Source organism: Rhipicephalus microplus, chromosome 7, assembly GCF_043290135.1.
Source record: "Rhipicephalus microplus isolate Deutch F79 chromosome 7, USDA_Rmic, whole genome shotgun sequence".
Classification (NCBI taxonomy): Eukaryota; Metazoa; Arthropoda; class Arachnida; order Ixodida; family Ixodidae; genus Rhipicephalus; species Rhipicephalus microplus.
The window spans coordinates 121,679,273-121,693,964 of record NC_134706.1 but is presented as its reverse complement, the minus strand read 5'-3'; the positions used below and the strand labels follow the sequence as shown (position 1 = coordinate 121,693,964).

The window sequence follows — 14,692 nt, the reverse complement described above, 5'->3', positions numbered from 1 at the left end:
GAGAGAAGACGGCTTTTGTAACACCCGATGGCTTCTACCAATTCAGTCATGCCTTTCGGCTTATGTAACGCCCCCGCCACCTTTGAACGAATGATGGACTCCCTGCTCCATGGATTCAAGAGGTCTACGTGTCTTTGTTATCTGGATGACGTGATTGTGTTTTCTCCCACTTTTGAAGCGCACCTTGAGAGACTGTCGAAAATTCTTGATGTATTCCGTCTCGCCGGCCTTCAGCTGAATTCATCCAAGTGCCGGTTTGGTCGCTGTCGCATTACAATACTTGGACATATTGTTGACGCTTACGGCGTACAGCCTGACCCAGAAAAAGTTCGAGCTGTGAAGGAATTTCCTGTGCCAAAAACCGCCAAAGATGTCCGCAGCTTTGTGGGGGCTCTGCTCCTATTTTGGCCGGTTCATCAAGAACTTCGCGGAAATCGCTCGGCCCCTAACAGATATACTCAAACCAGATGAGACCTTTACCTGGGGTCTCTCGCAAGCAGCAGCATTTTGTGGCCTCACACTTTGCTCACTTCTCCTGTGCTGGCTCACTTCGACCCTACGGCACCAACCGAAGTGCGCACTGATGTCAGCAGTTACGGAATAGGCGCTGTGTTGGCTCAGCGACAACGTGGGCAGCATCGCGTGATAGCTTATGCCAGCAGGCTGCTGTCCACCTCGGAGCGTAATTATTCCATCACAGAGTGCGAATGCCTAGCGCTGGTGTGGACAGTCGCGAAATTTCGCCCTTACTTATACGGCCGACCATTTATAGTTCTCACCGACCACCACGCTCTCTGCTGGCTCGCCTTCCTCAAAGATCCCACGGGTCGTCTCGCCCGCTGGGCACTCCGCCTCCAGGAGTATTCTTACACCGTAGTGTATAAATCAGGAAAACTGCACAAAGATGTGGATTGTCTGTCACGCTACCCTGTGGCCGACTGCGATCCTACGAGCACTGATTTTGTGGGCTGCGTCCTTTCCATCCCCCAGCTGCTTCCTCTCGGGGACGAGCAGCGTCACGATCCGGATATAAGCCGCCTAATACAACAGCTCGAATATTCACCGCAAGACGCTTTTGTTCGCATGTTTACCTTAAAGGACCGCACCTTATATCGGCGTAGTTTATCGCCCAATGGTTACGACCTACTTCTGGTCATACCAAAGCACCTGCGTTCCACAGTCCTACGCGAGCTCCATGACGCGCCAACCGCGGGTCACCTTGATGTCTCTCGCACATATGACAGAGTCCGCCGCCGCTTCTACTGGCCTTGCCTTTCACGCTCTGTACGTCGCTATGTCAACGCTTGTTAAATATGTCAGCGTCGGAAAAAAGCAGTTGGGACTCCCTTCCGGATATCTTCAGCCCATCGACATCCCATCGGAGCCATTCTTCCGTGTTGGTTTGGACCTTCTCGGTCCCTTCCCAACATTCGCCTCCGGAAACAAGTGGGTCGCGGTGGCTACGGATTACGCGACCCATTATGCAGTTACCCGAGCCGTGACAACAAGCTGCGCTACAGACGTCGCTGATTTTCTACCACGCAATCTCATTTTTGTGCATGGAGCCCCTCGTCAATTGCTGACAGACCGAGGCCATACGTTCCTTTCGAAAGTGGTTGACGATATCCTGCGTTCCTGCTCTACCCAACATAAGCTCACGACATCGTACCATCCCCAGACAAACGGGCTTGCAGAACGTTTAAACTGCACCCTGACAGACATGCTATCAAAATACGTCTCGGCCGACCATGGTGATTGGGACCTTGCACTACCCTACGTGACGTTCGCATACAATACCTCCCGGCATGACACTGCTGGGTACTCGTCATTTTACCTTCTGTTTGGAAGCGAACCAACATTGCCGTTGGATACCTTCCTGCCAGCCGCTGCCCAGTCTGCTTCTGAATATGCACGCGACGCTATTAGCCGAGCTGACCACGCTCGTCAGCTTGCCCGCAGCAGAATAATGGCGTCTCAAGACTCGCAGAAGCATCGTTACGATGAGCGGCATCACGACGAACACTTTCCAACAGGTTCCCTCGTTATTCTTTGGTCCCCTACGTGACATGCAGGCCTTTTAGAAAAACTTCTCTCTCGTTTCACGGGCTCATACCGCGTGCTTAGACGAGTGACCGACACTACATATGAAATTGTTCCTGATAATTCATCAACCTCTTCCGCTCTGCTGTCAAGGAACATCGTCCATGTATCAAGGCTCAAGCGTTACCACACTGCTCCTGCTGTGGCCCCGTAAACTCGCCGGGTCGGCGCTTTTGTCGCCGGGGGTGGTGTTACGTGATTTCGGATGACTGAATCAGAGCATAGTGGGGCATACCCAAGAAAGGTGCTGAGCTGCGTTGTGGCTGCGGACTGACAACTGTTATTTTCCACGTAACAATATATATTCGTATGAGAATCAACACACAACAGAGGCCTCTGTGCCTGATGTGCTCTAATGCGAAAATTTGCGTTCACGAAACTCCCTTTGGTCGCTGTAGAAGCCACATCTACTTTCCGGCTCGGCTGCTTTATGAATCTAACATGGGTTACGTGAGAAATGCACGAACCTGTGGAAATTCTTCTCACAACATCCCAATTACATCACATTCTCACAACACACCATCGCCCTTGCTGCAAACGTTTCACTGTTTTGCAGAAATAAGCTTTTCTAAACATAAAATGGGGGTGATGTTGCTACAGACAGGGTTAGCGTGGCAGACTTGGCGGGCTACTGCTCCACGTGAGCGATACCTTCGACCCATGTCGTTCGGCTCAACACACATACCTTGATCCTGTGTTTCATAGGAGTGTTTGCAGTACTTCAGGCCCCTCTTTTCGCATCATCCACATACCGCCTAGAAACACTATGTCTTCGCAGGATTTACGAAGAAACTTTCTTTTTTTACCGTGCCCATCGGCATTTCTGTCTCAGTGCAAAAACGCTTGCACGACTACGTGTAAGGCTCCAACTTGTCAGCTAATTAAATTCAACGCGCTGTGGGGATGGAACACTTATTAGAATAAATAATCTTGTGGTCCAACAGAGTTCTTATTTTGTACTATTTAGGCTGTATTCACAGTGTCTTCATAGTTCCTGCTGAAGCTCAGGGGTTGTCACTCCGACTTCATACTTGCCCATACCTAATATTGTGTACTCAACATGATTTCTTGTCGGCTGGTATGAAATAAGAGCGTTAACCAGCAATTTTTTGCCTGTCTTATGCAGACACTGTGAATACAGCCTAAATTGTTGTGGCAATGTTTTCTTCAGGTTCGAATACCGGACATGGCACAGATGCTTTTGGATGGTCTTCGCGGCGAAGAAGTGCCTGAACCCGAGAAACATGAACTGCCTAAACAGGGCACAGGTATCACACAAGCCTTTGACAACGCTAACTAGGAAATATTTTGTATTACAAACAAGAAACCTGAAACCTGGGCTTCAAAAGCATCCTGGGATAAACTGCAAAAAATAGGCCAAAGGTTTTATTATTTTTTTATTTCTTAATTTAATAATTTATTCATTTATTTTACAATGCATGATTATCTGGGTGCAGGAATCGAAAGGAGACATTATGAGTCACCTGAATAGACCTCTAGCACTAAACTGCACATTCTTCACACAAAGAAGTCTGATTGAAAATCCTGCCACTTATTACATAGTGGGCATAGACGCTCTGTCCTTATTCTTTAAAGAAAATAAAGTATAATAAGATAGAGCACTTCACTAAGTCTTTAAATAACCATCTTTGCTACGTATTTCTTGTGACCTACGCAATTTGTGTTCTAATAGCCCTAATATTTAGTTCATCTTGTGCCTATCAAATGCAATATTTCTATTTCAATTGGCGAGTAAGTTCTAACACATTTAGATGGTGCTTTCGTATTCTTCAAATAAGCCCGTGGCACTGTAGTAGACGTGGCAATCTTATACTGCACGTTATCACAGCAATCTCCGGCTTCGAACTCAAGTGTGCAATTCTCGACTCAACTAGCTGAGTGGCACGCTTTTGCACGCTCACATTCTTTCCACAGTGACATTAACGACTGCGCGTCAGCAACACGCCGTGTTGGTGTGGTTGCCGCTTATTCAAACGAGGTCTGATATACAAAAATCAGAGCTCGTTTAGATTCAATCTTGCGTAACTACCGAAAACGTAGTGTAAGGGGGTACTACGACATCAAGAAGCAAAGCGGTATTTGTGCTGTCTATCATTTCAACGTGATGTAAGTGGTCAGCGCACAGAACGTACAGTGATATATAAGCAGTGCAATAATGCTTTATTAAAGACGATAGTCTTTTTTGGGGACCTTCGACACAAAAATTTTGATCTGTCGGTCCGTCTGTCTGTCTGTCTGTCTGTCTGTCTGTCTGACTGTTTATCTTTTTTCTGTCTATTTATCTCTCTGTCCACTCTTACCAACGTCGTGGACTTGAAACGGCCGACCTTATCCGCAGCGACCACCAATGTTACTCAAGGTTGAGCGTTCATGCTTGTGTAATTTTCAATTAAAAAGCAATTATTGCGCATGTCTGGGGCACCATAACAACACGCATATATTCTGCATGTGCATCTCTTACTAGAAAACGCATACATAGGTAATTTTAAGGAACATAACGCTTATCACGCTGCGCTTACAATGCAACGCTTGCACGGAGCGGGGAGTGTTTCCAACGCTTCGGTAAGACGAGATGGTGGTGGCACCTACCCGTCGCCTCGCGTTCTACAGCTTATCACTTCTGAGATGGGCGCGCATGGCCACGCGCTTTGTTTTTCAAAAGAAACTGCCAGATTGCGCTGATGTCTCACGTGTGACGTGACTTGATGCACTCGTTCACCTCCGCTGCACGCTCGATGCACTCTAACGCAGTGCCTCCGGAATACCATTCACCTATTTTCTTGCGCAGAACATCAAATAAATGTTTTGTTCACTCTCTCCACACGCAAGACTGTCGTCTTTCGACGACATTTGCAGATACGGGGCTAATTTTTCGATAGCAATTATATGAACACTCTCGGCTGGATTTTGCCGCCGTCATCATTCACCATATATGTATTCGTATCTATATTTATAAAAACGCAAGAAAAAATAATCCAAAAAAAGACTCCAATGCACGGAATCGATCGTCCACCCTCTGAATTGTGAGCGCGAGGCATTAGCCACTGAGCCACGAAGGAGCATGTTCTCCAACTCTAAAATAGCAAGCTATTTTTATCTATAACCTACTGGTGGTGATGGGCATCTCTGAAAACTACTGTTGTGTTTTATGCATTACTAGCGAGATGACGCAATGAGCGCGCGTCGCCATATTGTCATGACGCGGCGGCGCGCGCTCTCTTCTCCCGCACGTACTTTTCCCCACGGAGAGACAAGGCTCGCGCTCGCACTTGCTCACCTTGATGTGGGGAGAATCGCATGCCTTGGGCTTTCACCGGAACGATTTTGATGTAGTTACCGAGCGCACAATGATCACTGCACTCGTTGCGCAGCCTTCGTTTTCGAATAGGGCACGCTTTTCAGACACAGCGAAGTTACAACTGAGACGCCTATTCGCGTTCGTTTGTGCCTGTGACTACGTTTCATGCGTTATTTGTGCATGAAACGTGGGTAACGTTTTGATCTGCTTGCCATTGTGCGCGTGACCTTCCAATTTGTTGCTATCGCATTTATTGCTTCCCTTTTGTGGCAGAGCTGCGGCTTCATTTTTTCTCGAGATATCATGCCATTAGGGACACGTGCGTTGCAACACTATGGCCTAAAGCCTTACTTTGCTATTTCTCAACGAATAACGTATGTTGATTGCACTGCATGGTGGTGTTCTTCTGATGTAGGCCTTTTTTGGATTGGAGAGGGTACTGATGTGTATACAGGTGTGTTAAGTTGATGATCAGGTGCACCTAAATAGTGACTTGGCAAAGGTTATTGCATGGTGCACCATTTGGCAAAGGATAACTTCGAGAAAGCTGTTTATATGAGCATTACCAAAAGAGACCTGTTCCCTTTAATATAGCATGAACGATGTATCGCAATGCAACTAACACAGTACAAATATTTGGGCCTGCCTGTTGATCACTAATAATCTTTCTCGGATTAAGTACTTCAATACTGTTGTTTCTAGTTTCTTGCGCCAGCTATTTTTTTTTTGATACGCACATTGAAGTCATCCACACCTACTGGTCGTTTTTTAACCTACAAGTCATACATTCGACCATTGTTGAAATATGCAGTGATTACCTGTGACCCATTCACTCTAATGAATGTTAAAATTCTTTGACGTGCACAGCATAAGGTAGTTCAATTAATTTTCAATTCCTGTGGCCGAATATTTGTGAGTGAGCTGGTTAAACGCCGTCGACTACCCCCGGTGACGGAGTGAAACCATATCTGCCAATTAAAATTTGTATATCAGCTCGTCAGGGGTCATTAGAACGTCTACACTTCGAATTATTTTTCTTACTCAACATGTTATCAAACAAGGCAAAGACATGCTTTAACCATAGTTCTGTTTACAGCAAGGAGTAAAAAAGAGTATTTAAACATTCTTTTTTACTCGGACTATAACGGACTGGATTAATCCTAACACCAATATAGTTTCTCAAAAGTCTTTAGCCATGTTTGAAGCACATCTGAATATGTTATAAATTTTTTCTGTTATTTCATTCGTTCATTACCAGTGTCTTATTTTCTGAAGTCTTACAAGTGTTTGAAGAATGCCGGCAATTCGAGTGTGCTAAATTGTTTGTATTTTTGTATTTGTGAACTACCCAGATAAGATCTGGCAACAGATCGCAGTATTTATAAATAAATAAAAATAGGTTATTATAATATCGGTTATTTTTTATAAAAAACCTTAACACAATGTTCTGCAGATATTATACACCCAGTGCACAAACCATAACTTTGGCAAAAGTGCCATTATACATAATGTCCATTTTCTTATTACGTTGATCTTGAATATTTATTGGCACAAAATTGAATAGTGGCCTCTCGGAAAAAAAAGTTGGCCGCTCTATCGTTTAAGCAGACATTTCGTTGGCAACACACGGCGCGTGAGCACGATCCGAAGGAAAAAGAGCTGGAAGGGTTGCTGAATATGGCGCAGATTGCATACCATATCAAATCGTGACACGTGAGATGATACCATGGTAAATGGTGGTACTTGGTGTACTAAATGCAGGAACTGACGTTCATATTTATATTCGTGATGCTTATTTAGACTGCAAAAGCAGCATTATGAATTCTGGAGGTGAAATAGCAGGGCATACCATCAGGTTCACATCATGACTGTTCGTAGAGTGTGTGAGATGTCGTTAATTGAACCGATCGCCGTTATTTTGTTCGATGCATGATTAGAGCCAAACTGATTTGCACTTCACCATGCCAATTTTTCTTCCTTTGAAGCCCCCTTGCAACCAGAGACACTCTACCAACTGGCTTCAAACTGCATGGTGGTATTCTTAGGAGGGTAAGCATGACTCTGAGTCAAGGTTGTTCTGAGTGTCATAAGTCTTTTTTCCTTTGGTCATTCCTAGATACGACACCACGAGGTTGGTCCTTACGAATTGGTTTTATCTAATGGGTAAATATCCGGACGTACAGGAAAAAATGCGTCAAGAGGTGCTTGCAGCCTTCGCAAAAGAGGTGGGCGTCCATCCAAAAGTTGCTTTTTTATACTGCATATGACATTCTTCTTTCCTCACCCAAGAAAGCATGAGCCATGTGTAATTAGGCAAGATATAAGGTTCTTAGAATGCCACCTTCCTATGTTTGCTCTTGATGCACATTGTTCTGTCACGAGTACTGGGTTTATGGTTTATTTGGGTAAATAAATAAATAAATAAATAAATAAATAAATAAATAAATGATGCGAAACAGTAAAGGATTACTGAGATATCTCGTAATTATAATTCCGGAAAAATATTCCTTACTGACTAGTGATTCCACGCGCCTTGAAAAGCAGGTGAACGTTTCTGCACTTGAACCCAACGATAATATTGGTGGTATATTACTTCACAATAATAATACTTAACACTTGGGTAATATTTCCACCACCAACTATTTGCAGAGCTTCAATGTTACGTGGTTTACCTAGTAGCTAAGAGGATAGTTGTGTTGTGAAAACTTCATATATAAGACTACATAGTTCCATATGTTATAAATTTTTATAAATACGAATTATCGGGAATACGAAATTTACGGAAAAAAAATAGGCGAGGTAGTGTGCACACCACCGCAGTCTACATATCTTCGCAGAAAAGTAACGGATGTGTCTATAGTGGAAAGCCTCCTATCATTGCATACACGTATTGCCAGTGTTCACACATGAGTCTCGAAACTTCCAGTGTCATTACTATTATTAGCTGAATGTTTCGTTCCAACAGTATTCAGCTAATTGGTTAGCAATCAACTTCTGTATAAATCACGTTCATTACTGCAAATCTAATTACTACACTGATTTTTTCGAAAGGCCACCAAAGTAAATAAAGTGCACTGTACAGAACTTGTAGAAAAAAAAGCACGAGAAAACAGAGAGCTGGAAATTGGCGACGGAATGCCCAATGATAGGCAAATTAATACAATTTTGCTACAAGGCAGAATAGGTCCAAGAGCAAAGGGGAATGGGTGGTTTCGGAGCCGACACAAAGGAGTTCCTGGGAGTTCGGGCTGATCATATAATTCATAAGAGGAAATAGTGGCCAGTGGTAGTAAATAAAAGGGCACTAAGAGTTACGCCATGAGGCCTTGTGTGACTGGGAGCTGGCTGTGATGACAGAAATAAGAGATTCTCAATACTCAAATTGAATGAGCTTGTGATAGAGATACCAAATTGGAGACCTTTTGGAGATTCGTCATTCAGCAGAACGCGCAGATAATGCCGAGTATGACCGTAAAAAGTGTACTGAGAGGATGGGAATGAATAAGATAAATTCGATGAAGTAGCTCGTGCTTGTTAGTAGCCATTGACATACTGCTCTATTTCATATCAAGCAATTCATTCATACAAGCCCCAATTTTTCAATGGAAAGGTGAAAAAGTGCGCTATAGATTCAAGCTGCCTAAAGTGGCGTGTAATACAGCGTAAGGAAAAGTTCGAACTCTCAGAAAAGCAGAGCAAACGATGAAGAATATTCTGTGTTTTTTCATCACGCCAGTTTGATTTTCGGTTGCGTTGTTTTACGTTGTTTTCTTGCGTTCATGTGCCCATTTCGTCCTCTATGGAAATTGAAAGAATACAACAAAGTATCTCCGCAGTACTTATCATTTGACAAAATAAAGTTTTGTATATGTTGCATTATTTCGCATATGTATTCATGAAGGGGTTCTGTATTTTATGCTAAAATTGGACGTCGAAATACCACAAACCTCATGCAGTAGTGTGAACAAACCAACATTTTCTAAACGCACAGCCACTGGTGGGTGGTGCCAGGTCACTTTAGTTAAAATTCCTAAATATGCAGCTACGCTTAGAAAACACCAGCTTTTTTGTTCATAGCATCGAATTGTCGGCGAATATATAGTTATAAACACTCCGTTCTTTAGAATTACGTATATATGCATTTCCTAACTAAAAACAGATATTACCGAGCACTTTTGTATTAATGTTGTGCCTCAAATACGATTAATATCTCCAATTTCGACTGACGATGTTCACAGGTATGAACACAGCCCCTAGACCAAGAAGGGTGGGCGCTGAGGAAGGGACAGAAAAACTAAAACTCCTGTGATAAACTATTCATAAAAACACTGTCGTCGTTGAAACTAAGGCTGCGCATTTTGCCTACGTCATTGCGGTCATTGGTCATTGGTCATTGCGACCATCTTTCTCGCGATCTCCACTCATCTGAGCACAGGCGTGTTTTATGCCTCTTTTTATTTCTTGATGCAGGGAGACCACCTTTCGCTGTTCACACTGAACCTGCTTCGGTACTCGAACCAAGTAATTTCCGAGACCATGCGTTTGTACCCACCAATCATCACGTGAGAATTTGAAATGATCTATCTACGTCTCACTGCTTCTAATGTGTCAGAGCAATGCATTGTTGAAACGTGCGTATTTGAAAATTTTAACACCTGCGAAACCGAAAGTAAAAATAAAAGAAAATAGTGATAGCACGATGAGATATGTCAAATTTTGTTTGAGCCTCGGGTATGACTATCTCGGAGTGATTAACTTTGTCTCATGTAATGAGCTATATAAAGAGGAATAAATCATTATTTATATGTGTGCTGAGAGTAAGTGTTGTAGCATTGTGACATCCCAATATAATATGTTTTCACACCTAAACAATCACACTTACCCTTAGCTTCATATCTTCAGAAACGAACAACTAAGAAAGAATAAGCAACAAGAGCGCTGGCTGACAACTGCTTTGTTTATTCAAAGGAAACAGAAAAAGGAAGGAAAAAGAAAAACTAAACATGCGCGTGCAGAATGTGTACGTAGCGAAATAATGCACATGTAGTATGATTACCTTTTCTTCAAATACGTCAGCTCGCAATGAAGAAATACAATCGATAGACAGGCAGAGTAACTCAGTGTAAATAGTACAGAAAAAGCGTTTTGTTGATGATTTCTAACCAGTTTCTAGCCTACTTATCTAACCAATTCTGGCTTGATGAAGTGAACACAAATGTCGGCTGCCAGAGTGACTCAATTTCATGAGTACTCCAAAAAAAATAAAGTGTTTAGTGGACAGCTTCTATATATTTTTAATACACGGTTTGCTTTATCATTTCTCTTGAAAAGTCCAGAGGTGCACAATAAAATAAACGGTGTCAGTGTACGCGTGATCACACCTGGTCGATAATTTAGGAATGGAGCTTTCAAAGCGGTAAGTTTGTGCTGTAAAGAAGTTCAGTGGTACAGACATGTTTCAGTAAATCTTCGCTGTGAATTCATGCTTATAAATTTATGTCGATCATTGCCACAGATTTACAACTCGGTGCGCGGAAGAAGACTATCGTTACGGAAAGTACCTCATCAAGAAAGGCACCTCCGTTATGGTGCCTACGTACCAGTTGCACCATGATCCACAGTACTGGATTGAGCCGGAGAAGTTTGACCCGGAGAGGTGGGTAAATATAGGTGTTTTTTTATTTCGGTATGAAACCTGTTGTAGTGTTTCCTTTTACTAAAAACATAAATGATGTCGAAACAAATGGCATAGCACCTGACCGAGAACCCGACAGCCTTGTCACAGTTTATGTCGTATTCATATTTTTATACTAATATTTGTTATTCACTGAAAGTAGCTTTCATGACACCCAGCCCAGCATGAAAAAAATGAAAACAGAGAATCACTAAACATAGCTAGGTCAGGATGTGACTTTAGAAGAAGTTGTACCCGAGAATATCAAATGACTAATATTCTGTAACAAAAGTTGAGAAGAAACTATACAGAAAATGCGAAATTAAAAAAAATATTATGTGCTTAAGTTATGTTTTGGTTGGTAGCACTTTCTCAAACAAGCTTCTTGTTGCTCCAACAAAAATGTTGATCCGCTCACGAATGAATCACCCGAAAAGCTTTTAGAATCTTAGAAGCACGAGAGGTATGTAAATTGATTTGTCACGTGCTGTACTTACATTCCCTCTTCCCACGTCCCGACAAGTGCTTTGAGAAACTGAGCTTTAGGGGATAACGAAGGGCAAGAAGTTACACCCTGTGGGCGTAATGACTTGTTCGGTGTTTTTTATTTATTTTTTCGGAGGCGCTGCTTACTCTCAGCATGGAAATGAGCGTGGATACGTGGTGAGATTGTTGCTAGATCTTACAGAGCCAAAAAGTGAATACTCGTCACAAAACGAGCCCAAAAGATGCGGAAACAAAAATCATACCATTCTTGATTTATCTTTATATATGAATTAAAAATAACAGTAAAATAGTTTATTAACATCACGTAGTCGTTTGGTACACTGAATATATACGTAACTAAGGACAAAGTCACACAGCAGTTACTAATGCCGGCTTCAAACGTGTCTATAGAGGCACGTTTGTCACGCGCTGGCTAACGTGCGTACATTCGGTCGAAGGCACGTTTGGGGCACGTCGTTAACCTTATTTATTGCTTACACCAACGTATGTTTGACTTCAACGCTGAACCATCGGCATGCGCACGTGGTAGGAAGGTCAGGGAAGCGCAAAATTTGCCCCATGCATTGACTTCGGAGGATGTGGCGTCGCTCCCACGAACATTTTCTCCGCTTACCACGTATACGTATATAGACTGAGCTACTGAAATTCGTCGACAAACGAACGCCAAACGCAGATTTGTGAACTTGATGATCAATAAGTATATATATTTGCTTGAGAAGTTGAAAGTTGAAATTTGCTCAAGTAAGCGCGTCAAGCGACTGGAAAATTCTTTAAACCAGTCGGCAAAAAAAAAAATAATTCCGCGTATTGTGAGCGCAGCTGGCAACCCTCGATAACTATGAAGCTGGCGACGCTCCAATCACCCAAAGGCCTTGACGTCGGCCGTATGGCTTCACTTGTCGACAGAAAAAGCAGCAATTTATAGCTGACTTTGGAAATAATTTCATATTCTATGCCACGTGACGCGCTCTAATGTTTGGCTCGCATGTTCTGCGGTTCTTTAACTGCCGACTTGCAGCGTTTTCTACAAGTGGTTAAATAGTGTTACAAAGCTCTCTCAATACAATATTCACTCGTGTCCACATGCAAACGAAAACGTTGATGGGGGGGATTTAGCGGACACTAGGTAGTGGGCCTCTGGCTTGACTCGAAAACGAAGAGGACGATCTTGCGGCTCAGCTGTTTAGAACACGCTGCTTTCGCTGTTTCAAGGCGCACCTGTGCTTTGTTCGTGTTGTACCACGACACTCGTGGAGGTACTGAATCGCAACCCTGCCTGATGCTCCACACTCCTGCTGGGAGCCGTTGATCCAGTCCAAACGCATTGTCACCAATTGCAACTCCTGTGCATCGTTTCAGTCGATGGTTGCGAGGCCTCGCGCTAGAGCTCACTCTCTCGCCGGAACCTCCCAGGCACCGCTCACCTCGACCAATAGCCGACGCAAGCCCCCAACAGGTGCCCCAAGGCAGCTTTCCGATGCAACCATCTCAGGTGACCATCTCTCAACCAGTTGTTCCTTATCGCTTTAGTGGCGGCGCCTATGAAGACGCTGACGACTGGCTTGACCACTACGAGCGTTTTGCCAAGATAAATCAGTGGCCAGAACAGCAAAACCTTTCTCGAGCCTATTTCTACCTTGACGATGGTGCTCGCACTTGGCATGAGAATAGAGAAGCCAAGCTATCAACTTGGCCCGACTTTCGACAGCAGTTCGTCGATACCTTCGCCAATGTCGATCGCTGTGGCCGTACACATCAGTTATTGGAGCTACGGGTTCAAAAACCTAATGAAACCATTGAAATGTTCGCCGAAGACATGACTCGTCTCTTTCGTCGAGCTAACCCGCGCATGACGGAAGATAAGTTGAGTTACCTCATGCGCGGTGTCAAGGAACAGCTTTTTGCCGGGCTACGGCGCAACCCTTCAAGTACCGTGGTTGACTTCATTAAGGAAGCTACGGCTATCGAGCATACTCTTCATCAACGCTGCAGGCAATACGACCGCATGTCGAGCAATGTCCAAATTAATACTATTGCTATGTCGTCTGAGAGTCAGAGCTCTTTGAGAGACTTGATTAGGGAGATCGTTTGCGAAGAACTGCAGAAGTTTCGGACTCCTGATGCTGGAACGCCCATTGCTTCAGTCATTGAAGTCGTTCGCGACGAAACCCACCAAGCGTTGTCTACGGCTGGTCTTGATGCTGAGCAGCGTCCCATGAGCTACGCTGCCCCTCTCCGACGTCCAACACCCGCTACGCCGACGCCGTACCGCCAGGCACCAATGGCCCTTTGGTCACCGCTGCAAGAGCAGACACTACAGAAACCACCCATGCCAATACCATACAACCAGCCATCCACAGCCACGCCATGGGCATCGACGCCAGGGGAGACGCTCAGATGTCCACCGACACGAAGAACAGATGCATGGCGCACAGTCGACAGGCGTCCACTTTGCTTTCACTGTGGAGGTGCAGGCCATATTGCCCGTCATTGCTGGCATCGAGGTGATTCATTCCGTCCTGTCCGACCTTGGTTTGACGGTCGACGTGCCAACGACGAACACAATCTACGCCGCGACGACACCTCCTTTTACGGAGCTCGTTCTTACTTTGAGAACGGCCGTAACACTGCAGAGGAGGCAATGTCTACTAACCCGCCTGGTCTGGGACGCCGATACCACCCTCCGTCTCCCGCGCCTTCGCCTTTGTTGCACCACCGCACCTATGCGGGACTTAATAAAAGATGGTCACCTAGCCCGCGCCGGGGAAACTGAGGGCGGTGACCTCCGGGGCTAAGGTTGCATGTCATGAAGATGACAAAAAAAAGCTCCACTGCATGACGTCGTACAGCCGATAAGCCATGAAAGCGATGAAATTGTCACTGCCGACCTAAGTATTCTTCTTGACGACCAGCAAGTGACAGCTTTAGTCGACACCGGCGCCGACTTCTCTAATATCAGTCAGGACCTCGCCGACAGCCTCAGAAAAGTGAAGACGCCATGGACGTGCCCTCAAATAAGAACGGCAGGGGGCCAGTTATTGATGCCCTCTGGAAGATGTACAGCAAGCATTGACATCAGAGGTTCTCCTTTC

The 14,692-nt window shown here is 44.4% G+C and overlaps 1 protein-coding gene across 1 annotated transcript in view; it reads left to right on the top strand.

Annotated features, from left to right (window-relative positions):
* The window catches only part of LOC119179089 (cytochrome P450 3A43), a 111,231-nt gene that overhangs the window by 84,027 nt on the left and 12,512 nt on the right, over positions 1-14,692 (top strand). Inside the window, exons 8-12 of the mRNA XM_075869613.1 lie at positions 3,272-3,368; positions 7,405-7,468; positions 7,536-7,644; positions 9,890-9,981; positions 10,935-11,075. Of these exons, the coding sequence (XP_075725728.1) occupies positions 3,272-3,368; positions 7,405-7,468; positions 7,536-7,644; positions 9,890-9,981; positions 10,935-11,075 (503 nt within the window). The remainder of the gene's footprint in view (positions 1-3,271; positions 3,369-7,404; positions 7,469-7,535; positions 7,645-9,889; positions 9,982-10,934; positions 11,076-14,692) is intronic.